At 34.2% G+C, this 27,547-nt stretch overlaps 1 protein-coding gene across 8 annotated transcripts in view; it reads right to left on the reverse strand.

Annotated features, from left to right (window-relative positions):
- Positions 1-27,173, reverse strand: part of LOC120332624 (talin-2-like) — a 43,840-nt gene extending 16,667 nt beyond the window's left edge. For 4 of the 8 annotated variants that reach the window (XM_078119188.1, XM_039399917.2, XM_039399915.2 and 1 more), the window contains exons 1-32: positions 26,843-27,173; positions 21,899-21,996; positions 21,142-21,216; positions 20,728-20,782; positions 20,268-20,338; positions 19,893-19,971; positions 19,209-19,479; positions 18,492-18,660; positions 18,220-18,375; positions 17,781-17,959; positions 14,613-14,790; positions 13,906-14,019; positions 13,616-13,724; positions 12,973-13,109; positions 12,729-12,890; positions 12,460-12,627; positions 11,508-11,831; positions 10,451-10,582; positions 9,412-9,654; positions 8,502-8,615; positions 8,057-8,191; positions 7,446-7,658; positions 6,715-6,942; positions 6,408-6,527; positions 6,050-6,103; positions 3,733-3,930; positions 3,472-3,611; positions 2,986-3,079; positions 2,701-2,913; positions 1,789-1,932; positions 1,327-1,488; positions 333-655 (exon numbers count right to left, since the gene is read on the reverse strand). In XM_078119188.1, coding sequence (XP_077975314.1) covers positions 333-655; positions 1,327-1,488; positions 1,789-1,932; positions 2,701-2,913; positions 2,986-3,079; positions 3,472-3,611; positions 3,733-3,930; positions 6,050-6,103; positions 6,408-6,527; positions 6,715-6,942; positions 7,446-7,658; positions 8,057-8,191; positions 8,502-8,615; positions 9,412-9,654; positions 10,451-10,582; positions 11,508-11,831; positions 12,460-12,627; positions 12,729-12,890; positions 12,973-13,109; positions 13,616-13,724; positions 13,906-14,019; positions 14,613-14,790; positions 17,781-17,959; positions 18,220-18,375; positions 18,492-18,660; positions 19,209-19,479; positions 19,893-19,971; positions 20,268-20,338; positions 20,728-20,782; positions 21,142-21,216; positions 21,899-21,996; positions 26,843-26,978 — 4,994 coding nt within the window. In that variant the 5' untranslated portion in view covers positions 26,979-27,173. The remainder of the gene's footprint in view (positions 1-332; positions 656-1,326; positions 1,489-1,788; positions 1,933-2,700; positions 2,914-2,985; positions 3,080-3,471; positions 3,612-3,732; positions 3,931-6,049; positions 6,104-6,407; positions 6,528-6,714; positions 6,943-7,445; positions 7,659-8,056; positions 8,192-8,501; positions 8,616-9,411; positions 9,655-10,450; positions 10,583-11,507; positions 11,832-12,459; positions 12,628-12,728; positions 12,891-12,972; positions 13,110-13,615; positions 13,725-13,905; positions 14,020-14,612; positions 14,791-17,780; positions 17,960-18,219; positions 18,376-18,491; positions 18,661-19,208; positions 19,480-19,892; positions 19,972-20,267; positions 20,339-20,727; positions 20,783-21,141; positions 21,217-21,898; positions 21,997-26,842) is intronic. The other 4 variants (XM_039399919.2, XM_039399916.2, XM_039399918.2 and 1 more) reach the window with 1 other exon arrangement.
- Between the last annotated feature and the right edge of the window lie 374 nt (positions 27,174-27,547).

The raw sequence follows: 27,547 nt of genomic DNA on the forward strand, positions 1-27,547 counted from the left end.
ATAAGGTTCCTTTTATTAATAATGATTTGTACAAGAGAGCGTGAAGAATAATGATTGCCATGGGCCCTTATGATGTGTGAGGTAAACTTCTAGACCTGACTATAGTGACATGGCATGTTCGGAATCTGAGAGAGTACTAATAATGAAGTATGTAATGCCGCAAAAGTTCTGGTTCGTTTAAAAACATAATATAGCTAATATATATCCTTGCCGATACAGAGTTTCGTTGAAAATGTTAAAATATTTAAGCCAATAAGAGAAGTTCAGAAAAGTTGAAATTAATAAAATCCCGCTAAAAATACACTATATAATATCATAAATTAGAGCAATACCTTATAGATGACACAAGTTTTTTAATGGAGTCTGAGACAACGCGAGAATGTCCGCTGAGAACTTGCCAGGTTGGTGGATCTTTTGGATTATTTGCGAGTTTTCTTGCTGTTTTTATCAACTCGCTCGAGCTGTCCAGCATCTGAGCAGCTGATTCAATAATTGGGGCTTGCGCTTCACGAGCTTCCTCACTAATTTTAGCCGGTACACTTGCAAATTCTGGGTTGGAAGCAAATGTTGTTAGATTTTCAACAGCTTCGATGAGTGGCTTTGTCGCGCCGGCACAATTTGCTCTGTTTCCCTCTGAGAAATCTCCGTCAAGAGCCTGAAAAGATAAAAAGTAGAAGTTTGGTATTGATTTTGGGCGCTTCAGAAATGTGTGTACCAATATGGAGGTAACTAATTTTGTTCGCCTATTTTACATCAAGTTGTGTAAAGGGAGTGAAACCTATAGGCAGGGGGTATATTTACTTGGCTAACATAGACAGTCCCCGAACTCATAATAGAACTAAAATAAGGAAAATCGGAATCAAATTATGACCTAACCCTAACCTGGTACACAGTACACACTCTACGGGAGTACCGAATTTTGTAAATTGGAATTTGCCTTGAAAATGTCTCAATTCATATTAGAAACAGCTGAAGGAAACTGATACAGATTATATATTGACGGTTGATTTGTGTTTGCTTGAAGAAGTCGGATTTTAGATGAAGATTAACGAAATACATTTGCATTAGAGTGTGGCAAGAATTTTGAAAGGCAATGAACATTCATTTTAATTCCTGCTACAGCATCTTCAGATACTGATCTACCATCGCATAGACATCGCATACCAAAAGCATAGAGGATAGTAATTAATCTCACAAGACCCCAACTGATAGAGGATAGTAATTAATCTCACAAGACCCCAACTGATAGAGGATAGTAATTAATCTCACAAGACCCCAACTGATAGATACTTCAGGATAACAAGGTATATTTTGATGCTTTTTTACCTTGATGGACTTGACGAGATTGGCAGTGCTGTTGGCAACTTCTTTCGCTGATTGCACAAAATGTTTTCGTGCGACAGCGTTCGAGGTCTTGGAAGAAGCAATACGACATACGTTGCAGAGAGCGGAAGTGTGCTTTGCAACGATAGTGGCGGCAGACAAAACCTAAAAAATCGAAAATAAAAAAAGTGAAAAACTCAAAAATTATTTTTGTAAAAAGATCGTAACTTGACTTAAGTGATTCAATATTCTCGCTGTCGCTGCACACTAACACAAATATATTCCTGTACATTTCATCTGACCAAGGTCAGACTTCCTTAGACATACATAGTTCAATGTCTGAGAAAGTCTGACCTTGGTCAGATGAAGCGTTACAAAAATATATTTGTGTTAGTGTGCAGTGAGACTATTGAATCACTCAGGATAGCTATCTTCACTCTTGCTAGATAGTATAAAATAACTTACTTGAGATTGATTGCTCGATGGATCGACGAGACTTTCGCAAGCCATTTGAATTGCTTGATTTGCTCTTGCGAATTGTGTTTGATCAACAAGTCCAGCAGTGCCAGCTTCACTATTTGGATCTGATATTCCAACAAGATAGGCAGCCTAAAGATAAAAAATTATGAAAAAATATAAGTAAAGACTCAATATGAAAAACATCCTGAAGAATTTAGCCTTAATGATTAGAGCAGTGGATTTTTTAACCTTTACAGTGGACCAGAAACTCAGTAAAACAATACAGATTCTAGAACCATTTTGGAACATTTCTAAGGCTGTAACAAGAACTATAAATATGGATAAAAGAAAACCTATTACTGAAAAACAAAACTATCTTTAAACTGTAGCAAGTTTAATAATAGTGGCAAACCTAATAGGTAATTGATTATTTTTTAACAACATACATATATTAATATAGACTCCCTGACTTGGATGTAAAGTTGGGGAACCCCTGGACTGTACTGGCGGAGCGGAACCCCAGGGTGTCATGTAACATTGGTTGATAACCACTGGGGTTGGGCAGTGGTTCTCAATCTTTTTTAGTGTCAGAGCCAAATTTCAACACTTGAAGTTGTAAAAAGCGACATAAAAAAACTATGCAAATTAAAATAGCAATATAACAAAACTCAAGTATGTATTTTCAAATAACAACATCAACAAAACTCAGGATAAAAACCGATTGGACGATAAACTTGACACTGGCTTTGACTTTCAACTCTGAAGTCTGAAAAAGCGAGACTATAATAATGGCTAACTTTATATTTTCATAATGATTTCCATTTCAATTCGAAAATACTTCTATTTCCAATCACATTTTTTGACAATGAGTTTTTTTAGATACAGCCACCTTTCTAATAAATTGTCCAAGCCACCCACCTGTGCTGCTGCTTCTGTAAGTCCACACAAAGCCTTTGATGCATTAGTTACTGATTCCCCAAACTCTTCCAGTTTGCTATTTTTTGCATGTTGAGAGATTCCACTCAATGATTCACCGAGTCCTTTCGAATTTTCCATAACACTCTCGAGGCAATCGAAATATGAGAAATCGTTCACTGGCTCATTCGGATTCTCAAGCAAGCCTTTGACAGTCTGAAATAAAATTTAACAATTTCTTAAAAATTGCTCGAAAATCTCTAATGCGAAATGACCATCCACACTTACATTAAGTTGTCTCAATGCATTATCACATTCCTTTTGTCCCGGTGCAGTCTTTGTACAATGTGTTATCAGGTTGTTGATGCTTTCAGTGACAGCTCTGTAAGAAAAGTTAAAAAAATTTGTTAAACGAAGGTACAAAATAGAATTATAATTCGAGTGGAAACAATGTCCATCAAACAAAATTGTCGTGCTATCTTTGAATAGGAAAATAGGCTGGATACGGGGTAAATATGAAAACCAGAACCAGGTCATATAGAACATATTCTAGAGATAGCATAACTTTTGTACAAAGTGTCATACATTACTGAAACTTTTGGGCACAATTATACAAAACAGTTCGATTTAAATACATTTTCTTTATTGCTGTAGAAGCAATTTAAGAAATTTATGGATTCTGTTATTTTTTGGTCAACCTTTTGGCGGATCAACGAAGACTAATATATTGACATTTTGTAAAAAAACGCATTTGCAAAAATGGAAAATAGCTACCTCGCTGCAGCAGCAAGTTGATTCTTCGCATTTGGAGCTCCTGGATCGGCAGATAATGCTTTTGCGCCGAGTAACAATTTACTGGATGACATAGAAATAGTCTTCAAATTACTGACAACTTCACTCTGGTCTTCTTTGTCCTGGAGAGTAATTTGTACAATTATTAATTAATTATAATTGTCTAATTATAATTTTCAATTAAACCTTTTTGAAATTTGCATATTCGCCAGCTTGTCTTAATACCCCTCAATTTGGTCTTACCTTTGAATGTCCAGCCATATTCATTCCGGCGTTCAATAGCATTGCAAATTTTGAAGTATAGTTTTGACTAGCGTGTGATAATTCTTCTGGTGAATTACGAGATGCCCCGACCAAATCACTAGCTGCGATGTTCAGTTCTTCAGCAGCGTGATTTAGACCGGATTGTGCCCCTTGGAAGTTGCGAGATGAAGTTTGAATCTGAAAAATTTAATTGAGCTAAGTTAAAATACAAGCATCTTTCTGATGATAATATAAAATATGTATTTACGCAAATAGATTCAAAATAATCCATTAACTTTGCTCTGAATATAGAAAGTTAAGAAGATTGAAACAAAGAAAGATACATTAAAAAATTGTGCTTCAAACATTGGGAACAAAATTTGGAGTGATTGCCAAAAAATTTCAATAAAGTATTCTGTTGTATATATATATACAGGGTGACCTGAAAATGGAACCCAAATTCTATTGGAACTTCGTATTCTCTCTTGAAGATGTTCCAAATTTACTGTGGATTCAGTTTTTTTAGGGGGGGCACATTCAATGTGAAATAGTTTATCAGATTGACATGATTTCGGCTGACCACATTTTTGAATAGTCTAAAATTCTTATCTGAGACTTCGCTTTGTAAAACTGGTAACATATTAATATATATATATATATAGTCAATATTAAAACATCTACCGGTAATTGTACCGGGATTTCAAATGAAAACATTCACATTAATGACAGTTTCAAACCATATTATTGTGCACCTCTGAGTACAGATTCTTTTATATGATAAGAAAATATGGCATGAATTTCACTTCCACTGAATATAGGGAAATAACATAGAAACAGTGTCATCATGATGCCGATAAACTCACATAACCTTGAGCATTTAACATGCATAGCAATAAGTGAGGCAAACTTTAATAAAGCAGTGAGGTATGCAAAACAATGTGTAATGGTCGACAAGAATGATAATATCACAATGAATAGTTTGTAGAACAAGTATTAGGCCTATTTCAAGGTCTAATTTGGCAACTTCAAATTTATATTTGATATTGTTATAGATTTTAGTACTTGAGGGTTGTAGAAGTTACAAAACTATTCCTGCTGACGACAAATTTTGACCAAAAATTGTGCTGTTATAAAATAATTTGTGGGACTTTTTTATGAAAGCATGTATGTACACGTGTTGTTTCATTAAAATTATTTTGAAATTTTTTGCATTTTAGTATACATTGCTTATTACTAAGCCTATTTATTTGTATCTATGTATTTATTTGTTTTTGCTTTTATCATATTGAGATTACGGTCTCAGAGTAATGGTCTCAGAGTAATAAACGAATCGAATAGCTAACTTTGAATGTAAGAATTGTTTTTATGGCAAATTTAAATTTCTTGATATTATTTCTATGGATTAGTAATACAGGGCAAATTTTTTTTGTGAGATGACAGTATTGATGAATATTGTCCGCAACACTTATATTCAAATAACTCTCTATGACAGATACAATATCAGGGATAACCAAAACAAATGGAATATTTTAATACATTCAAAATTCTACATACCGGTATTATTCAATAGAGTGTCTAAATTTACCAAGTAATTTAAAATTTTTTTTTTTTTTTTTTCAAAATTAGAAATTTTGAACCTTCAGACAAGCATATCAAGATGTATATTATGTCAACTGGTAACAAACTACACAGAAAACAATGACCTTTATATTTATATATATTTATATTTATGATTTACCGTATGAAATTTTCCACATAATTCTTATTTAAAATGTGTTCACTATTTTTTATTTTAAAATATTTATTCGGAATAGTGAAATATTATTTGACTTCTGTCATCCCTGTAATCTAAACTATCCATTCTGCGTTTCCATCTATGTTTACAAACACATTCAGTTATATATATCCCAAACACGAAAACTGAAAAATGCAAACATCACAAAAACTTCTGAAGCATTAATAACTGCATGATAGCAGGGGCATAGCCAGTTGAAGGGGTTGTGGGTCTGAACCCCACCCCATATTGAAATGTAAAAACAGGCATTTTTCTGTACCATACAAAGAAATCTTTCATAGCTTGAAACGCTTTAAGACCCTCAAGACTCTTGAAAATCAACGTTTTCCCCCTTCCAGTTGACCCGCCAGCTGATACGAACCCCCATCCCCTTTAAAAATTACGCTCCTGCATTACAGTATTCAGTGACCTTTCACCCTTACGCACTTGTGAAATATCGTGCCACAAGACTCACAGGCAAAGCAATTTAAGCATAATATCGCTATGATTTCATACTCAGTGCATATGTGCTGTTTATCTTACCCCTGAATGTAGACCCATTTGACCTACGTTTGTTGACAGAATTCCATTGATATACTTTGAAGATGAGAAGAAACGAAGAGAATTAGATAACGAATCCAAGAAAACAAAAGATGGCCAACGAATTATGATGAAAACGAAAATAAAATATAAACAGAACAAATTTGAACTTGAATTATTCATATTGTTCCAAAAAATCCTGATAAGTATATAAAAATTATTCTAAATGGATTGCCAATTCAAAAATGAAGCATGAATAGCATGGTGGATTTCAAACAAAAGTGTAAAACAAAATTCTGGATTGTTTTTATATTGCAGATTACTAATTGTATTCCAGTGGTCATAAAGAAAAATTTACTACCTGACTGGAAAGGAGTTTTTTGCTTGTTTCTGCGATATTTTTCAATGCTTCGTCGACATCACGTTGCCCAGGGAGACAGTTGATGCAATTGTTGAGAGCATGGGATACTGCTTTAGCAACCTGGAAAATGATACAAACGATATAAGCAAAGACCAAAACAAAATGGATGGGTCAAACAGTCAAAATATCTCTATATTAATATGGATCTGAGCATGTGCCATTATATTATCTATGGCTTATATAAGGAACAAATAAGATGAGTTATTATAGTGTATGTGTCTCATTAGATGAATAATCTGAAACACACTTGAGCCAATCTCTGTTGATTCTCTGGGTTATCAGGATCTTCAACAGCTTTTTTAGCTTCCACCATAAGATTTTGAGATTTATCCATGACGTCTCGGGCAGTACCAAGAAGATGCAATTGTCCGTTCAAATCCTGGGTATTGGCTGCAACACCTCGAGCTGCTTTCGCCAATGTTTTCAAAGCAGTGGCAGTGTCACGAGCGGCTGCACCTGTGTAGTCTTCATTACCCTGAAATGATGAATATAGTTTTTGAACAATGTAACTGGCCTGTCTTTCAAGCTAGTGTTAAACCATTTCTAACCGGTTAAAACCAGAATTTTGAGAAGACACAAATTTTATGGCATATTATATATGCACAATATTAGAGAGTTTCAAAACTAAGTGAATGTTGCAGTTATTTCAAAATATTACAAAGTGATATATGCTCATCTAGTCAATGTTTGAAAGAATTTCCACTATATTTTTCCACAGTATTTAAATAAAAATTAATAGGAGTTTAAAAGTCAAAAATACCAAGTTTTCTTCAATGCATTAAAACTTCATATTCAAATTTCACCCTTTTTGGGTTGAAGACCTCGAATTGGCAAACCATAATTTTAGCTGAATGAATTGCAAATCTCCAAGAAAAAAAAAACAGAAAAACATTAGATATCATAAAAAAACTCCTAAACTCTTTGATTTAAAATTTTGTTCGAACTGAAGTTTTAAACACCCATAGTAATTTTATTAACCTGTGCGGCAGCAGTCAAGAGTTGTGCCATAGATCCTCCAACACTCTTTGAAGTAGCTCCAAGTTCCTGTGCACAACTGGCCATAGTTTGTCCCGGAAGTGGCAGCAGATTTCTAGCATGAGCGTCATTACAATATTCTGACAATTGTTGATCCAAAGCACGAACTGTTTCTAAGGCAGTGTCAATTTCACTGGGTCCGCAAACTTCAGAAGCCTAAATAAAGAAAATTTTTTTTGAATTTTCTCTGAAGGATGGGAACAAGGAATTTACGGCAATTAGTGAAGAAAAGTGCAAAGCTCCAAATAGGTGAACATCGGTACTTGTGACTTTGTGAGGCCATAGTTGAGCATGGAGTTTACTGAAAAGTTTGGCATGCAAGTATGATAGAATCCCACATGACGGCGCAATATATCCCAGAACGAGACTCAAAGAAAATTTGAAATAAATCAAAGTATTAGTCTTGTAGTGATTTCTTCATCTTTACCTATTGAAAATTTGAAATCGATCTGACACATTTTTTTCGATTTTTTCCAGTAAAAACAACAATTTGCAAACTGATCTATCCCTAGGTCCAGTCCACATCGAATAACATTATAATACACTTAAAATACCTTCAATGTAGCTGTCTTTAGTTCTGCGATGGCAGTTGCGAGTTTCTTGGTGAAGTTAGTAAGTTGTAAAGCAGTTGCTTGATCAGAGATTGTTGGTACAACAGCTTTTGAAGATGCGACCATTTTACTGCCAGGCTGATAAGAGGAAATGAAAAAAATTCATGTATTGTTTATAACAAAATATTATACATTGAGAAAATAAAGTGTTCCTATTGTTTATAGCAAAGTATTCCACATCGAATAAATAAAGTGTTCCCTTCCAAAATACAAGACGACTGATTATTTTAAATCTTGTGAATTTTTTTTCTCTACTATAAACCACAGGTAAGCAATTACAAATTTAGGAGACAAAATGTCCTCTCACTTATGTTGTATCCTAAAACATGGCCCAAGGTATTACACATAAAACAAAAAACCGGCGGAAGTGAGAAAAAATAAATCTTACTTGTACAAAATCAGTAGAAGCATTGATGAGTTGTTGTTGAGCTGCTGGATTTTCTTGATCTTGCATACTTGCCCGGATCGCTTGGACTAAACCAGGAATTTGCTCTTGAAGTGCCTGAATAGAGAAATTACCTGTATTAATGCTTTTGGTTAACAGCATATGTATAGCAAAATGGTTATGTATAACAATGTCTGACATAGAATAGAAGACTTCAATTTCTGTGGAAATTATTACTACGGTTACAGCTCAATATTACAGTGAAAATTAAATTTTTATTTTTACAGGAAAAACTTTGGCGTAATTAAGCCTTCTTTTATTGACTGTTAAATACCATTAGTCAAATTTTTTTTGTACGAAATTTTGACTTCGATTATCCCGATTAAATGTCTGAAATTCTGACTTCAGAATCCAGAAAATTCAAAATTTTGCATTTCGATTTCTGTGAGTTTAAAGATGCGACTCCAAGAAAACTCGGGCTCCGAAGTCGTGATTTATTCTCCACATTTGACCAAATATTTATTTTGAACTGTATACCAAATGTCTCGTAAATAAAATCGCATCGTGTGACATTCAAGAATATTGTAATTGAATGTTGTTTGTTTATCAGATCACACAAAATCATTAAAAAGCGTATGAAGCCTGATTGCGGTATCTCTTAAGCAAGGGCACTCGTAAAATGGTCCCCAAATTCCAGACGGATCATCAAATAAGTTAATGGCTTGAAAATGGAAATGATAAAAATAAATGAATAAGATCGTTTGAAAAATAAAAAAAATTTTGAAACCTATTCTCTAGTTCCCCTATATCTGGTTTATGAGCATTTTACCCTGAATCCATTTTGCCTCTCATACTATAAAAAGACTTTTGAAAGCTGTGAAGCAAAAAATTGACTATTATATCTGCTGTATACCTTGCTCTGTGCGATAAGCGCATGTTGGCTGGACTTGTTGGTGTTATATTGATCTGCTGAATGTGCTGCTGCTATAGTTTGTGTTGCAGATGCTGCAGCTTGTCTTGCAGCAGCTTCCAATTTCCTCATCAATTTTTTGCGAAGTGCATTCTGTGCTGCGGAGTTTGTTGCAGATCGAAGATTTTCAGCCGCTTGTTTCAATCGTTGTTGTTGCTGGGAATCGTGAGGGTTGCTGGCCGCACCCTAGAATGAAAAAATAGAAAAAAGTCTGCTTTTAGAAGTACAGAATGTAACTAAAAATTGTGGATTATTTAGGAAAATTAGATCAAAGCGAAGTCACACCCACGCACTCAGAAGTACTCACCTCTAAGCAAAGTTATAGGCAACTACTCAAATGTCAACAGCAACTATATTCAAACTTTTATGGTGGTGCGATATATGCCAGCAAATGCCGATCGCCAAAATTTGAAGTTGTTCGAGTCAATATAATCATTAAAGTAGCTACTAGGGAATAGTGGCTTTCATATATTTGTCTTAATAAACCAGGGTTTCCCAAACTTTTTGAGCTGTGGAGTCTGTGGACCCCTATTTGGAAATATTAGTTTTGACACACCCACCCCATGTCGTACCAATTTCTGTGCCTGACTAACAAGGAAGGATAATGTTTCATTTACAACACAACAACATAAACGACATTAATGTGATGGACGAGGTTGCTTTTCATTGCATAATTTATCGATTCTCGGAGCAATTTGTGACAAAAAAAACTTGTAGATCCGACTCTACAGAAATGTCAACCCAAATTTTGGTAATCACATTGGTAAGAGCTGAAAATGCTGCCACACGTAGGTTGTTGCGGAAGGCAATAAAATTTTAATTGCCTTTTCTGACAGCAATGCAATGGCTTTTCGAATAAAATCAATCATTAAAGATCGATCAAGCTCTTTTCATATCATTGTGGACCCCCTGTGAAGTCTTCTCACCCCAGTTCGGGAAACCCTGTTAATAAACAATGAATAGACTTCATAAAAAACCTCACCTTTGCTGCTTCCACCATTTTAGCAGTGGCATCAGCGAGTAACTTAGCAGCGGCAAGTAATCTTTTCTGTCTATCGTCATCAGATTCAGTTTCTGCTTCAAGTTTCAACATGTTGACAAGGTCAGAGGTCGCCTGAAAACAGGAAGTAGATTCCAAATAAGGAAGTATGAAACAACACGTGACTCCGACCAAAATTCTTAAATGTGAATACTTTAACAGTTATGATAAAAACAATAGAATAACACTCTACGTTGAAACACTGATGCATGGATGTGATGTATTGTATTACTCATTGCTGAGAAAGGAAATAGTTTGAGAATAATGCACCAGTCAACTATTCTGTAATATGACTCAGTTTCTAAATTAAAATACATACCAATACTCCATATCTATTATACACATTATGAATTCAGGACTCGCAGAAATAAACTAATAAAATTAGGTAGCCGTTTTGATACAACTTAAATTTTTCAGTCAAACCTTTTGTTATATTGAAATAAATTGAGGAAATCATTAAAAAAGGGCGTTCTCTCTATTTTTGTTGAAATTTAGATTACCGCAAACAAAACATACATAATTGATAAATTTTGAGTGTGTTGGAGGAAAAACATGCAGAAATACTACCAAAAATGGTCATACGAAATCTCCTCATTTTATTCCAAACATTTTTAATTATAAAGCAATCATCATGAAGTTGTAGTTATATTATTTAGTGATTTTTAAAAAAGACAATTTCTTCAAAAAAGAAGTGTTTTTGTTTCTGCATCAAGTCTACACACCTACATTTATTTTTACATTCAAATAAAAAAAAATTTGATAAAATTATTCAATCTTCGGGGATGTGCAATCGAATCTAATACGTTCCGAATTATTATGTGAATTTGAACGAACAACACCAACTCTAGTAACCACCTTTAATGTTTTGAGTTTATTAAATCTTGACGATTGGTGAACCAAAAAAACACTAACAAATACCAATAATAAGATACATCTATTAAACTTGAAATTCAACAAATTGAATCAATGTTAAACTTTTTACAAAATTTAAATATCCTACCTGCCCTAATACTCTAGCTTGCTTCACCATTTCTGCAGCGTTCCCCATGCTACTGCACAATTTATCGGTTGCGTTTAAGATAGTATCGCAAGCATCATCATAATGTCCAGCTTCTCCATCGCCTCCGAGTTTAATATGATCAATGAGACGGTTCAATTGACGAGAAACATCTGTAGCTGCTTTAGCCAACTCTCGAAGAAGATTTTGATCGCTTGTTGCAAGATGTGAGGAATCGACACATCCATCTACTGCACGAGAAACGTCTCTGGCTGCTTCAATCAACTGATCTTGACAAGCAGGATTGCTGATAGTCGGAGCAACAACCTGAGAGAATTACAGTTGCAGGTTTGAGTAAGATTGGCGAAACACATAGTTGTAACGTATTACCCACTACAAATATTAAATTTAAAAGTTATTTCATAAATAAATTAAGGGCATCATGTTGAAATAGAGAAAATTTGGCAAAACAACTACCTATATTATATCAGTAGCGTATAAACATCAATAACATTGATTCTGATTGAGTGTGAGAGCAGAAAAAGATGATTGAAAACATTGATATGTTTTACAATTTCCTTCAGAGTCTCGCAAACTTTTTAGGTCACGAACCCTGGTTTGTGAATCTTAGTTTTGACAGACCCCCATCCTGTCCCCATGGCATATCTAATTTCCATGCCTCACACATGTAGGTTGTTACAGAAAGCAATAAAATATTAATTGCCTTCTCTGACAGTAATGAATATCTGCCCACATGGCTGAACCATAAAATGACATTTTGATTGAAATCAACCATTAAAGATCCATCAGACGCTTCATATCGTTGCGAACCCCCTGTGCCGTCATCACAGACCTCCAGGGATCCAGGGACCCTAGTTTAAAAAACCCTGCTCCATTTCACTGACCACCAATTAGACAGGTTCCAAAACTAAACAAAGAAACATGTTGGATATACCTTTGTGCACGCAACAAGCTGAGAAGTGGAAAGAGCACATTGTGTAGCGCTGGCAATAACACGATTTTGAGTCGGTTGATCCTCACTTTTACTTGCCACCATTTTTGCTTGCAAAACAAGAGCGGCTGTCGCGTTTGCCACTGCTTTCGCCAAATTCATGAGAGTATCCTAAAAAAAAGTATTCATAAACAACAGATCAAAATTATGTAATATTGCAGAGCGTTATGAATTAATCGTACAGTACACATATAATGTCACACAACCTTTACCTGAAATTCCTGGTCGTTTCCATCTCCAATATATTTTAAAATTTCATGACTGGCGTCACCAATTTTTCCAGCAGCTCCTAAAAGATTTTGTCTAGGTTCGTCACTGTACGGTTTCGCCGCATTCAATAAATCATTGATGGCTGCTGTCAGATCTTTCGCAGCCTGAATAAATACATATATCCAATTGAAAAAGGATGAAAACAACAAAAAATATGAAAATTTTTATGGCATTTTTATGTTATACCTTCAGAAGATTGTCACCTATGTTGTCATCTTCTAACAGAGCAGCCATTAATTTCAATCCTTTGGTCATCTCGCTTAAATTTGATGAGATTGTTGTAACAGCAGAACCAACTGTGGTATAGTCAGTTGATTGTGGGTCTAAAAACAATTTATATTTGATTTAATGATTTAAATATCAGGCATTACATTCATTTGACAGGAGTATGCAACCTTCAATACAGGAGGACCAGATACAAATAACTGTGTAAAACCGCGAGCCGCACCTTCATTTAACATAGACTTGCTAGTAGATGCAGACACAAAAATTTTGGATATTGATCTTATGTTGTTCACTTCTAAAAAATTAGCTTGTGGGGCGTTGTACTGTCATAGGCATGGATAATAAATTGGACTCAAGAAAAGGCTTTGCAAAGCAAAGGGATTGGAATTACTCGCACATTGCAAATTAAACTAAATTTAAAACTCGTTTTGTGGGCCGCACGCCATTAAAATTTGGCACTTTTCAGGCGCACAATTTTTCCTTGTGGGCCACATTTGGCCCGTGTGGCTGCAGGTTGCACACCCCTGATTTAAAACAAGAAATCCAGTATCACAGTGAATGCCATGTCATTTTGGTTAAATTTTTAGGAATCTATAAAATTCACCTGAAGTCTGTGTTATCACAGTTGCAGTAGCTGCATCAATGGCTGCCAGATTGGATTGTATGTTGTGACGATTTTCTTCCAAAGCATTTTGTCTCCATTGTTTTGCAGCCTGAATGATAATCAAATAAATTTAAACTATTATTTACTGAATATTGTCTGAATAAATATGCCTTAATGGCAAAGTTTTAGAACATTGAAAATTAGTATGCATTTATTTATAGTGTGTAAAATGAATCTATATTCGAAAGTTATTTTGTATTCCACAAATCCAATGAAACTAAAAATCTTACGGCATCGGATCCTAGTGGCGGAAGTTCGCTTTTCCCGTCTAAATCATCTTGTGCTGCCTGTACTGCGTTGTAACCAAGTTCAATGTTTCCCATAAAAGCTTGCTGTGCAGCTGTCTGTAATACGTAAATTGATAGCGTTAATTAAGAGTATGTATTTAACCATAAAACAAAATTTCATGGCACGACTAGTCTTGAGTTTAAGCTGGGCTTGTTTTTATTGATACTGGAGTCGGAGCAGAGCCATATTCAGAATCAAAATTATTTTTCCACTGGTGATCATAAAAGTCCAAATTTCTGACGTAAACTCCAAATGCATCAAGTTAAATAAGATTTTCAACAGATAATTTAAAAAGGCTTGCATATGCCAAAACTATTGTTCTGCTCAGACTATTTTCAACCATTTTCTTCATCCCAGAGCTGGGAAATTCAGGTATAAATTTGAGTGCAGATTTTTTTTAAGTTTGAAATTGGAGTTGGATATAAAAAGACTCCATAGCCTCGATTTTTGCATTGATGCCAAAAAACTCGAAAAACTTTTTGAAGCAGCATTGTGCTACAGCTTTTTTTGTCAATAGAACTTCTTCAATTTTTGCTAAACTGGAATAAATCAATCTTCTCCAATCTGATTTTATTTAAATTAGCAGCAAATTCATATTTTTCAGCCAATCAGCATAATACAGACAAAAACGACAGAAAATGAAACCTACCAAAGGCTGTCCACCGTAACTCAAGTTACTATGTTTAGTTCCATGTGAAGCTCCTTGTACGGCACCCATTGAATAACGATCAGGATGAGCTGATGACGATCCTATGATTCCTGGTACTGCAACATTACCTTGTCGCATTTGACTTTGAGTCCCGGAATGGTGGGCCATGTAATGAGCTCTAAAGAAATAAATAGTAAAAAGTTAAAAACAATGGTTAACATGTAAATGAGAGCAGAATTATCGACTTACTAGAACGTTAACTGACAAAAATATGTCCAATTGATCATATCGAATAGGTCTTGAGAATTTTTTTTTCCGAAATAAAGCAATGATGTGCAATCAGTCACTGTTTCCAGAATGAAATGGATATATTTTATTTAGCATTTTCTACCCTATTTAACAACATCATGGTTTGAAGTGATGCAAATGCAGTTTCAGCCAAAATCTTTGACCTCCACTATGCAAATTCTCACAATATGTCATGTCATACATTCAGGAATCTTTCCATGACGATCAATAATATAACTTATGATTAACAAACAAATTATACCATTCGTCATTTGAGATTTAGGATAGTGATGTCAAAAATGATTTTATACGTTGACAATGTCGAGTAATGTCATCAGACAAATTTAGAAATATTCTACGAATGCAAATCATTGACTGGCGCGACACAGACTTGAGTGATCGATCAAAGTTATGTGACGTCATTTGATTGATCTAAAGATAACGTATAATTTGTCTAGCTGAAAGAAGTTAACTAAAAACTATTCAGAACACCATGGATTTCTTTATACATGTTTTCACAAAGTCGCTTTTAAGGGTTTTCATTTGAGCAGCTACAATTTTTAGAAGCGCTTGAAATTAGACTATTTTCCAGAATAATTTAAATAAAAATAGGATCTCGAATTTGATTCAAGTATTTTAGAACAGTAAATTTTTTTGGAATTGCCCATCCCCGGGCGAAATTAAATTCCTTCGACATGGCCAACCCAATTTATCACACATTTGGTGAAGGAAGGTAATTTTTGAAATGGTACTCCCTAAGTATTTGAACCAAGATGGCAGACACCGGAACGTAGTAGTGACTCCCGTAGTATTTGTACCTGAAATTATGGTCTAACCCTACCCTGGTACGCATACTACATTCTGGTGTCCGCCATCTTGGTTCACATACTTCGGGAGTACCTTCGAAATAGCAAGTCCCTATTAATCACCACAAATTTCCTCATCTGACAATCAACCAAACATAGTAATAGTGTCAACAGGAATGATTCATAGTCATATCCTGGTAATCAATACTGACATCAGGTTCACAACCACAAAAATGTCAATTCCAATCAGACATTACTGAATTGGCCACATATTTGTATTAAGAGTTACTGCCATAAAAAGTTGAAAATTCAAAATCTAAATCATTTAAAAAATAAACAAACTTCCTATACATTGTCAAGCCACTATTATCCTAGCTAGAAGGTCATAAACCATGAAACAATATTTATTTTACGCGAAGTTTAAATATAGCCAGGTGAGCCACCATATGCCAATCTGTTTCAATATACATTGAGGTCTCTTAATACCGACATTGGAATTTCAATTTGTGTTTGTATGTTTGCTAAGTCAATCGTGATATTTGAACAATTTTTTTACCCAAAGCTTGAGTATATGATTGGCATACCATTGTAAGGATCGGAAAAGTGATTATGCATTCTTGAATCAGAATTTGGTAATGGGGAACTCCTTGTGAATTAAGGTTGATTTCGAGCACTTGGTCAGCAATAATGATATTGATTCGGATGGGTGATAAAATGAAAAACAATGATTTCTCTCATAATTTGAGTCATGAGTCTAGGGAGCTGGGAGTTTTCATGGCTCCAGATCCTAACAATCAAATTGTGTTTTCACATTTAAATAATACCTTACTCTAATACCTTATTAAATACCAAAATTTATTCTTTTCAATTTATAATATTTCTTCATTAAAGCATATTCTAATACAGTTGTTCTCAACTTTTATGACTTTGCGGACCCTTCTGGTTCTCTCAAAGCGGTCGCGGACCCCTCTAAAGTTTTTTATTTGAAATTTAGTTTATAGCTTAAACAGCAACCTAATGTTCCATACAGATTTAACCAAGTCAAAAATAACACCAAACTAGTGGACATTTTCATTTATTTTGTCAAATCAAATACACTTAATGGGGTTTCTGCTGTTGCATATCAGAAGCAAGTCTTGAAATACGTCGTCGTGCTTTTGATAACGATAGACGCATATCGTCTTCAACGTTCAGTTGGTTTCGAGCCTTGAATTTGATATGAACAAAAGCAAAAAATCCATTTTCACAAATGTAAGTGGAGGACAATGAAACAATAAAACGTAATGCTTCCATCAATTCTTTTAGGTATGACGGCAGAATGGCGCACCAAAACTGAGAAAGTGATTTGTGAGAAAGTTGCTGAGAACAGCATAACACAAAACGCATTGCGGTTTTTCCTTGCCATCCTCTGACATTGAGGTAAACCCAATTTCAAGATAACTTTCTCAATTAACTTGATTCTACTTTCCTGATTTAGCCATGCTGATTAAATTTTAGAAAGCAACACAATCTCCTTTGTTACACGTTGGCTGTAGAACAAACAGCTAATTCGCTTCAAATGAGAACGTGACCAGTGACCACAATCCCTTGAAATCACTGTAGCTGCGTTCTCGTATTTATCATCGTGATGTCATAACTCGTATTTGTCACAATAGGTCTACGGTAGATAAATCAAAATAGTTTTTGTAGGCTATTGTCACATTGTCATAGGCAGTAAATGTTCGAGCGTATTCCAAAAAAAAACGATATTAAACTGCAAATAATTCCCTGGAATCTTAATTTAATCGCGGACCCCCTGGGCCCTGGAAATGCTTCACGGACCTGCGGAACCCCTGGTTGAGAACCATTCTAATGTTCTAATATTAGTTTAAAAAATTCAAGTCGACTTTGTATGATCAAAATTTTAATCTCGAAACCCTTGTATCATAGTTTGAGTCCTGTTTACGTGAAACTGGGTACACACACTACGGGAGTACCATCAATTGCACTAAAAACAATGTGTTGCTATCTTGGTACCTGTCGTTTTAAGACAAAAAATTCTTTACCGATTATAGAAAAAACCTAAACCACCCACCTTAGGGGTGAAACACTATCTTCTACCATCATTGCTTCTTCATCTCCATCTGGACCGAACGAATCTTTTGCCGATCTTTTCTTCAGAATGATGTCGATGTAACCCGCAATGAGTTGAGCTATTTGTTCACCTTCTGTTGTCTGAACACTGTAAAAGCCTTCTTGATAATCACCAAAATCCTGAAATTGAAAAAAATAAGGAATTTGATTTAGGCAATTCGCACAGCTTGATGGCATAGCGCAGTAATTCTCAAAAAGTGCGGCACGCCCCACAAAGGGGGCTGTAGACAATTTTTTGAGGGGGCTCGAAGCTAATTGAAAATAAAAATATTTGTTAGATTTGAAAAAAATTTCAATTTGATAACTGAACATAATGTGAAAAAAATCTGTAAAATATTGTCACAACGCATTGTAATTAAATAAATTTTCAGTTGACTTACCAATGTGAAAGACTTTGGTGATGCTGCCCATCTTTTGACGGAGGTCAGAGGCCAAATTTTCATAACATCTTTGGTGCGTTCGTCAACCCTCATTACACATTCTCTTGTAACCCCGAACAAACGTGGAACAAGCTTGTTACGTCCTGACATTTTTTCCTGCACAAAAAATAATCATCAATATAAAGCGAAGTGAAGGAGAAAATTTTGATAAAAACAGCATGTTTTGGTTTTTCATTATAAATTCCAGTATCACAGTAAAATCATAAACTTACTTTGACTAAAAAGAAAGTTACACCGTATGTTTTCAACCCTCTACATCTTTTGACGTATTGTGATTTAGCGTCCATTTCATTGATTTGTCCGAGTGTCTTATGTTCCATAAAAATTTTCTTTTCGAGGCCACGAGCTTTGACGTATTCCTTTGGTAAGAATTCCTTCAGTCTAAAAAAGGCGGATACACATTTTTTTATAATAATAAATCTCAGAAAAAGATTTTTTCAAAATTTATTCAGGTTTCAAAAATTTTTTTTTATTAATATTATTAATCAATATTTGATTATATATATATTCTAAATCATTGAAGAAAAAGGAAAAAATTTGAATGATAATCATCTACGTTATTAACTTACAATTATTAATTACAAAACGCAAAAAACGGGGGCTCTAGTTTGGATGATTAATAATGGTAAAACGTTACACTTCACTGTGTTGGCATCGCAGATTACACATCTGGGGTTTAAATCCCATGCCCCAACCTTACCCAGAGTATAAAAAATTGGGTAAGTATTGGCATTGCCAACAGAAGTATTTCTTTTTCTAAAAAAAAGTAGCCCTTTCCCCTTGTTAGTTTATATAAAGGGGCGAAGGGCATGAATAAGAGTCGAATAAAAAAATAAGTTTAGCTCAACCTAATTTACAGATTTGCCATGAGTTATAATCGGCCAAAAATAAAGTTAAAAATTTGATATGGACCAAAATTAAAACCTTACTCGAGATATCCTGGTTTATGTTTTTTCTCATTATGAACACCAAATTGAATTTGACATTGGTACGCCGCAAATGTCGTGGCATCTTTTTCACTAACTGGGTATTGTCCTTTGATAATTCCATCACGACATTGAACATAAAGTAAATTGAGTTGGATCGGATCACGAGAATCAACATTTTGATCAGAATAGAAATATTTTCGTCGCAAAATGAGGGTTTCCAGTTCCTCAACGCCTTGCTCTCGTAAAGTTTGTCCATGATTCAACCAGTTCACTAAAAATTGAGAATATTATTTGTATAGAATAAAAAGCAGGAGTGCAGAATTGGGAGTAGGAAGTTTGAGTTGTATTTTCAAATGGCTTGAATGCAGAGTCCAAGTTAAAATTTTATAAATAAAATGTTGATAATAGGATTCGAAATTTAAATTTTTAACAGAAAACTCAATAATTTTATTTATCGGTATTAAGAGTCTATTAATGTTTAATGATAATAATAAAGGAGCCAAAGTTTTTGTCATCAAAATTTGATTTTCACAGAGATCAATATTTAGTTTTCTCACAATCTGGGATTTTTCTTGACCAGAAGTAGGAAACCAGAGTCAAATTTCAGTAATTGAAAATTTTCCCTGAACCCACAAACATGATAAAAATATGTAATTGTGAATTTCAAGAAGAGTTACAACTTACATTCATCATCTGTATGAAGTTTCTTTTTCAGTGTTTCAAATTTTCTGTCAGTGTCACCTCGAAGCAATGTTCCTCCGCTCTATAAACAATAAACAACAATAATGGTACCGAAAAAAATTATGAAATTTGACACAATAATAGAAACAAAAATCTGTGCATCATTAATAATTTAGATATCTTTCTCTGGAATAATTTCAATTTATAATATTAAGCATAATTGCATCTTAGAACTGAGTTACAAGTACTCAAAATTTCAATACAATCAATTATTCCCCAAGCAATAGCTTCTAATAACTTGGAATACAAAATACGAGAAAAGTGAATCAACATTGCATAGTTATTGTGCGGTCAATATTCCGTTGAAAATTGAAATACCTTTTTCTGGTTAGCTCCATCGTCGGTCGCAACATCTCTTACGAGAGAGTATTCCTCGTGATTCACAATACCTATAATATATTATAATGATAATAAAATAATCTAAAAAAAGAAATATAATTTCAGATATTTTTATATGGTGCTATATCATGCCTTTTGCTCCAAACAAGAGACCTCATGATATGTAATGAAGTACTTTTGTATTTGGAAAGGCTGTAATCTATGTAGTTGGGAATTGCCTACCCAATGGGAGAGGTGGAGGGCAAAATATTTAAGCCTGAGATTGCACCGTCCAGATTATGGACAGTGGCAAAAAAATGGGAAAAGCTAAGGCAAAACATGAGCTTTGAATGCCGCTAGGTAAAATATTACACCACCAATCACTGGACCATGTTTTTATTAACGCTAAAAACAAAAATACATCTTGAAATAGAAATTTTAAAAAGTTAGAAATATTTACCTAGCCTGGTGCATATAGTGACCATCAATTGTCCTACTGTGTTGCTGTCATCAATCTAAAACAGTACAAATAGTATGAAAATATTAATTTTAAGAATGATGCTGATATTGAGGAGAATGTAAATATGTGCTTATTTATTAAATTTTCAGTCATTGTTGTCTGTGAAAAATTATTAATTTGAACAGAGAGACAGAGAGTGTAATTACTTTTTATCATCTGCAGAAACAAATTCAAAAATGATCATTCTCAGCACAGGCTGGGTGGGGGTGGTCACGAAATGACCACGCTATCATTAGAGTAGGCTGTTACCAATAACAGAACAGATGGCAGAATGTTGTTTTTAATATTTTCTATTATAAAAAAAACACTTCTTGTAACTCAATACAATATTTATATGGATTCATTTATTCATACCATAACAGTCTTGATACTGGCGTCCAAAGTTTGTACTTTGAGCGGCCTCTGTTTTTGCTTATATTCCAATATATCCTGAACAAAAAAGATAAATTCAAATATAACAAATTGAAAATGAAATATTGCATAGGGATAATGGGATGTTTATAAAATTTTATTACAATTTCATAATTTAGTCTCAATATATCTTAACTACCTAGGTTTATTTTAATCAGTATTAAGTTTTATTATATTTCATTTGATAAAACACCTTTATGCCCGCTATTTAAGATTGAAGGATACATTTTAACATTACTCAAACAGAGATTTTCTGGTATGATAAAAATGCTGTCCTGGTAGAACACACCCTGCAGCGATCAACGCGGAATTTAACGCATGAAAAGCAGTAAGATACTGTTTTTATTGATGCTCTCAAATAGTAAATGAACGTAATAAGAAGAATATATTTTCCAACCATCTTGAAACAACGCGGAATTTAACGCATGAAAAGCAGTAAGATACTGTTTTTATTGATGCTCTAAAATAGTAAATGAACGTAATAAGAAGAATATATTTTCCAACCATCTTGAAACAAATATTGGCTTTTGATGTTTTATTTAATAATCATTTCTGTTGGTTGTTTAACAAATACTCATCGACTGAAAGCTATTCATAAATTTGCACATATTATACCATATCTGTAGTTAAAATGGTATTTTCTGAAGTTTCGGAAAAATATGTAATGTTTATCGAAAAAAAATATTTATCAATTTCTTACCCCATCTCTGAGCAGATAATATTCCAATGGCCTTCTAGATTCAAGCCAAACCCCTTTCTTTGGGTCTTTATCAGACAGAAATAAACTGAAATCTTGAGCTGAAATAAAAGAAAACAACTTTATAAAAATGTAAAAATTATAAGCCATCTGTATGTGAATAGCATTGTTAAACAATTTTGATATTAATAAATATTGAGTACTTGATTTATAAAGCAATTAGCAAATACGCTCTCTATGACAAAAGCAAATCGATAATCATTTTGCTTAAATTGAAAACAAGTTATGAATACAGTGGCTAATTAACAAATTTGTTTTCAAAACTTGCTTGTGAGGTATTTTATGTGAGAGAGGGTATGAATAGTCTTCAATATAATACTATATTCTGTGCTTTTACTTTACGATTTATACACATAGTTGGATTCAATTTTAGGGGCATTTCGGTTATATTAAAGGCTTTTAATTTTAGGACAGCCCTTGCTAACTTAAGTTTAATGTTATCTGTATAGTATGTTCAGTAATCTTGTAGTTAGTATGTGTACCAGGTTAGGGTTAGGGCAAAATTTATTCTTATTTTCGTTATTTTTTTTCTATTAGGAGTTCGGGAACTGTCTGTGTTAGCCAAGTGAATATACCCCTTCCCATAGGTTTCAGTCCTATTACACAACTTGATGTAAAATAGCCGAACAAATAAAGGAGGTACATAATATAGGTACTTCTGGAGCGCCGAATATTCCCTGTTGGATTTCTCTTGTGCTATTGCGGAATTGCCGCTGTACAAACAAAGTCAACAAACATCTATTTTACAATATCGCCGGTATATGATAAGTGCTTTATAACAAGATGCCGCTATTTCCAAGTGGTCAACTACGTAAGGCGCAAAATAATCATGATCCTCGCTTTCAAAACCGATTACCGCCCATTGAAAATGTCGTGTTTGTCAAATCAAAGTGAACACGCCTTCATACGCGATTGGTATCCTGTCCTATTATGTCTTCAACTTTCGCGTTGCGGTGAAACGCAGAGGTTGAAAATGTCAATGAGAGGGCATGTTGGATACCTACCTAAAACAAGCACAGGGGTTATTGCATTCCTTCGCGATGCAAAAATTTACCTAACACCCATATTACGACTGCAAATCTAGAATATTTTAATTGTGAAATTTGAATCGCGCTGTGGAATCGAAATACTTCCATTAGTGGAGATCGAGAGAGTAAAAATTATGGAGAAATAGCCATAAAAGAGCGGCTGACGCACGATGTCCGTTTTTCTGGCATATCACCGTACCATATAAGGCAATGTTAGGGCTGCGGGCAGACGAACGTAAACCTCATGCGTCTGACGTTCTCTCGTTTTTTAAGACTTTGCAAGAAGATATACGACGTCAAGAGATACGTACGCATTGTGTACATCCATACAATTCGTTTTTGGTGGGTATGAACCTCGATAAAAAAATGTAAAAAATTTACTGTAGACAATAATCCGAAAATTACTTTGCCGACAGATAATATTTCAAATTGCGTATTCGATACGATAAACAAGTTAAGACAATGCTGAATTGCCCTGTAATTGGGCTCATGTTTCTTTATAGAAAACATTATATCCCAGTAACAAAAGGTATCACTCAGTACCGGATAATAATAACGACATCTCATCTTTTAACACCTAAATATTTATATGACCTAACACGGCTGTCCCGTAGTCATCAAGAATGGGCCTACTATCAGCGCTTCTGCATATGTCTATTTACATCATCGAAAATAACGAATAATTAAAACAAACAAATTGTTCGTGTGGTATAAGATTGATATGCCATGGCTAGATTTGTTCATACGGAATGCATTATTCCAAATTTAGCGTGTTTGTCTCCGAAAGACACAACTGTGACGTCACAAATCACCATCTTACATAAAATGACTAATTTCAATGAAATAACGTCTTGGGCGTGATCCGTGGACGTGTAAGAAATAGACACGCTTTTGTTGCCTTGTTATCAGACAAACCAAAATTCACTACTCAATATCGGAAACTGCATATAATATTTTCATTTCTACACATGGCCAAGCATAATCCATTCATAACTTTCAATCGGGATTTTCCTAAGTGTAATAATCTAACACAAACGAAAATCAAATTTCAGACATCTTAGCGATGCGCACATTTATTTATACATCCGCACATCAGACACTTTAAATTGAAAATTTATTTAGTCGATTCAGTATTATCTGGCTGATATATATTTCTAATAGTGACGCACCAGAAAGTCAGAAACGACACTAAAAGTACAATCTGACAATAGTCAATTGTGGATATCCGCGAACAGTTTCGAAAAGGCACAATTGAAAAACAAAATCGGGGAAATAAAAACACGGAATGTCGCCGATAAAGTTGTTGTTAATATGACTATTATCCATTCCGATTTCCTACCATCATCATTGAATCGTGTTTAAACGTTTCGATTTTTATAATTAATAATTGAAAAACAATGCACATAGTACCAATGAACAGGTAAAATCGAGTTTAAAATAATTTGAAAAAAGGAATTTTTGAGAATATTAAAACAATGAACGCTTTGCCAGTCCTATTGTGTCTTTTGCGCTTATTGAACTGATAGTTCCGCCATAAGTGAAATCAAAAATACGGAAATCGGCTCTGATTCATAATCCTATAAGCAAAAGCTACCTCGAACGGTAGGATGAAAACGGCCGACAGTATTGTCATATTCTCATAATTAAAAACCTTGACACTAAATGTGATTATTTTCATGTACGACGAAAAAAATTTAACTGTCGGAAAAAAATAATTTATTTTTAATAGTCTAACGATGACAAGACAGGAATATAATAGTATCACGGTTAATGGCATAAAAGTGTTCTAGTAACATACAATTTTATAATTATTTCGTAATATTGCGTAAAGTATAAAAGAATAAGGAGTAGATTTGAAAGATATATCGCAACTTAACACATAGGGCTTGCGTCATTCTATTTGGCGCAGCCTATCCAAGAAACCGGCCACGATTTACTGATCAATAGGCTTCCATTACAAAATCAATTAATAAACTCTACATACGTCGATTACCCTATCACGAAAAACTTTTATAATAACCAATATCGAAATTGGAAATTCCGTGACCGTTTTTGTGATCTGATCTGAGGAACGCCAAGAAATAGTAATGCGTCAAAGTCGAATGGACAACAGAATGCCAACCAGTATACAAATAACAGGTCATGAATATATCCAAATACATGCAAGTGAATCAGCTATGATCATTCAAGAATAGGGACGCAAAAAGACATATCTCCAAGGGGTAAGTTTCAATGATAAAACCTTTATTGCGCAATGATTTGCGTATGATATTATAGCGTGCCATTCCATGCATATTCAGCACGGCTCAGGAAACGCATCGACACTAATACTATATCACATCCGCGGCCATTCTCGTAAAATTCATTACACCAGCTTGACATGTACACGGGAGTGTTAGAACAGCAGGTTATTTTTTTTCAAGTGCTTTTCTCATTATTAAATCGAAATGAATGTATATTTGTCTGCCAATTATCCCCTGTAATTACATACACCAGTAAATATAATTAAGTAATTCACAATGATGACATAATGGATCGTGCTCACTGCAAATCAATACCTACTTATAGTTTCAATAAATTTCACCTCTTTGAAAACTATGGAATAATTCTAATAGAATAGTTGCTTTGTGGTTCCCTTTTATCTGACTCATTTCCATACAATCTAGTATCAGAGAGTTTCAAGTCCTGTGTCAACCACTGTCTATTGAAATCTTTGTGGTAAGGATTAATCAAAGAGAATCGGAATTTGCTCGTAAAACTTTGACTAGTACTATTTCCGATAAGTTTGGAGCTCGGGGCCTTGTATTCGGGCCACTCGTGTAAAACAAACACATAAAAATATTGATATAAAAATATCAGTTAGTAGCCTACATTTTTATAATTAAGTCAATCAAATTATAATTTAACATATCATAATATTGTATTATAATTTTCCTATGCAAACAACCCAATTTAGAGGATCTGAAAATAAAAATAATAATCATGGCAGTTTTCTCCTAGAATATTCCCAGATTTTAAATATATATTTTACCACCGCAGCGCCAAAGCCCTAAATGTATCCAAAATAGTACATAATGCTATTTCCACCATGTTTAACTATGTCTGACCCTGATTTGAGCATAGCTGATCCAGATTAGACTTATCCATTTATATTTATAAGCAAAATAATTAAAGTAGCGTTAAAACCGGGTTTTTGTGTGAAAATTAATTTTAATAATATATAAGCAGGAAACAGAATGGGTTAAAACACTGGCTGATACATAATGGGATACCCTCAAAAAACAGAACCCAGGTTATTTGAAACATATTACAGAGAGAAGACAGTTTTTATGCAAAATGTCATAGATTACCTACTTTTGGGCACAATCACATACAAGCTGTTTTATGGATCCCCCTGTAAAAGTGAAACACTTCTTCACAAAAGGTGATATTTGTTTCTTGTTCTATAAATTTATGCATTTAAATCAGTGGTTCCCGAAGGTATTTGACCAGGGGCCAAAATTAGAAGCTGAAGGACATTCGGGGGCCAAGATAGGGAAACGCCCGCAAGGGGTCGGTGCTGGTACATATGATGAAGATACAGGTATAATTGTATTGTTACGAATATACAAATGCTTGAACTGTGATAATACCATAAAATTGGCTGTATCTAGAACACGAAAAGGTAAAACAAACAAAGTGTTGAACTATTTCACTAAGTTAAGCGGGCCAATTTAAATTGTAACGCGGGCCGTACTTGACCCGCGGGCTGCGGTTCGGGAACCACTGAATTAAATGAGGTACCGGTATTGGGATATTACATATTCAACTATCATTTTGAAATATCAAAATAACAATCCCACAATTATATAATACACACCTTGTCCTACTTGAGCTTCAGGCGTTTTCTCTCTGATAATTCTACAGGCATCGTAAACAATGCAGGCAGGATCAAACTGCATAGTTTTGACGACATTTTTGCTTTTAATTTCGATCTTCAGTGAAAGATTCACCATCCTGATTTTTCTATTTAATTGATCTGCTGATTTTATTCTTCGAAAATTACGCCCTTTCTGATACAAGGCGAAGACGGTCTTTAAATATTTATTCCTCGGCTTACGGAAGCCGCATTGATTTTGGCTTTGTGAGATTTCTAATTTTTATTATTATTTTTGTTCTTAAATTCTATTTCATTAACTTAATGTGAAGATGTGGCTGGAATATATATTTAGATGAAATTAATTAAATTAGAAACTAGAATAGAAAAGACAAAAACTATTCTACTATTATGACAAATAAATTTATCAGAAAACTAATTTTAACTAAACATTTCGGATAGAGACAATAAATACTTTAATTCTAATAATTTCAAATATTCCGATAACTTAATTCAATGAACCCATTGACAAAAAACTATTCTTCCTCATGAGTTTCTGTGTGCGTCAAAATTTATAAAGTACGTCACAGACTCACAGCCAGTCATTCTGATTTGTACTGGCACCATTCCACTTTGGATAAAGGTCAAAATCTCTATCATGTTAGCCTGTATGAACTTAACCTGAACTGAACTCAATGTACCAGTGAA

Source organism: Styela clava, chromosome 13 (assembly GCF_964204865.1).
Source record: "Styela clava chromosome 13, kaStyClav1.hap1.2, whole genome shotgun sequence".
NCBI classification, from domain to species: domain Eukaryota; kingdom Metazoa; phylum Chordata; class Ascidiacea; order Stolidobranchia; family Styelidae; genus Styela; species Styela clava.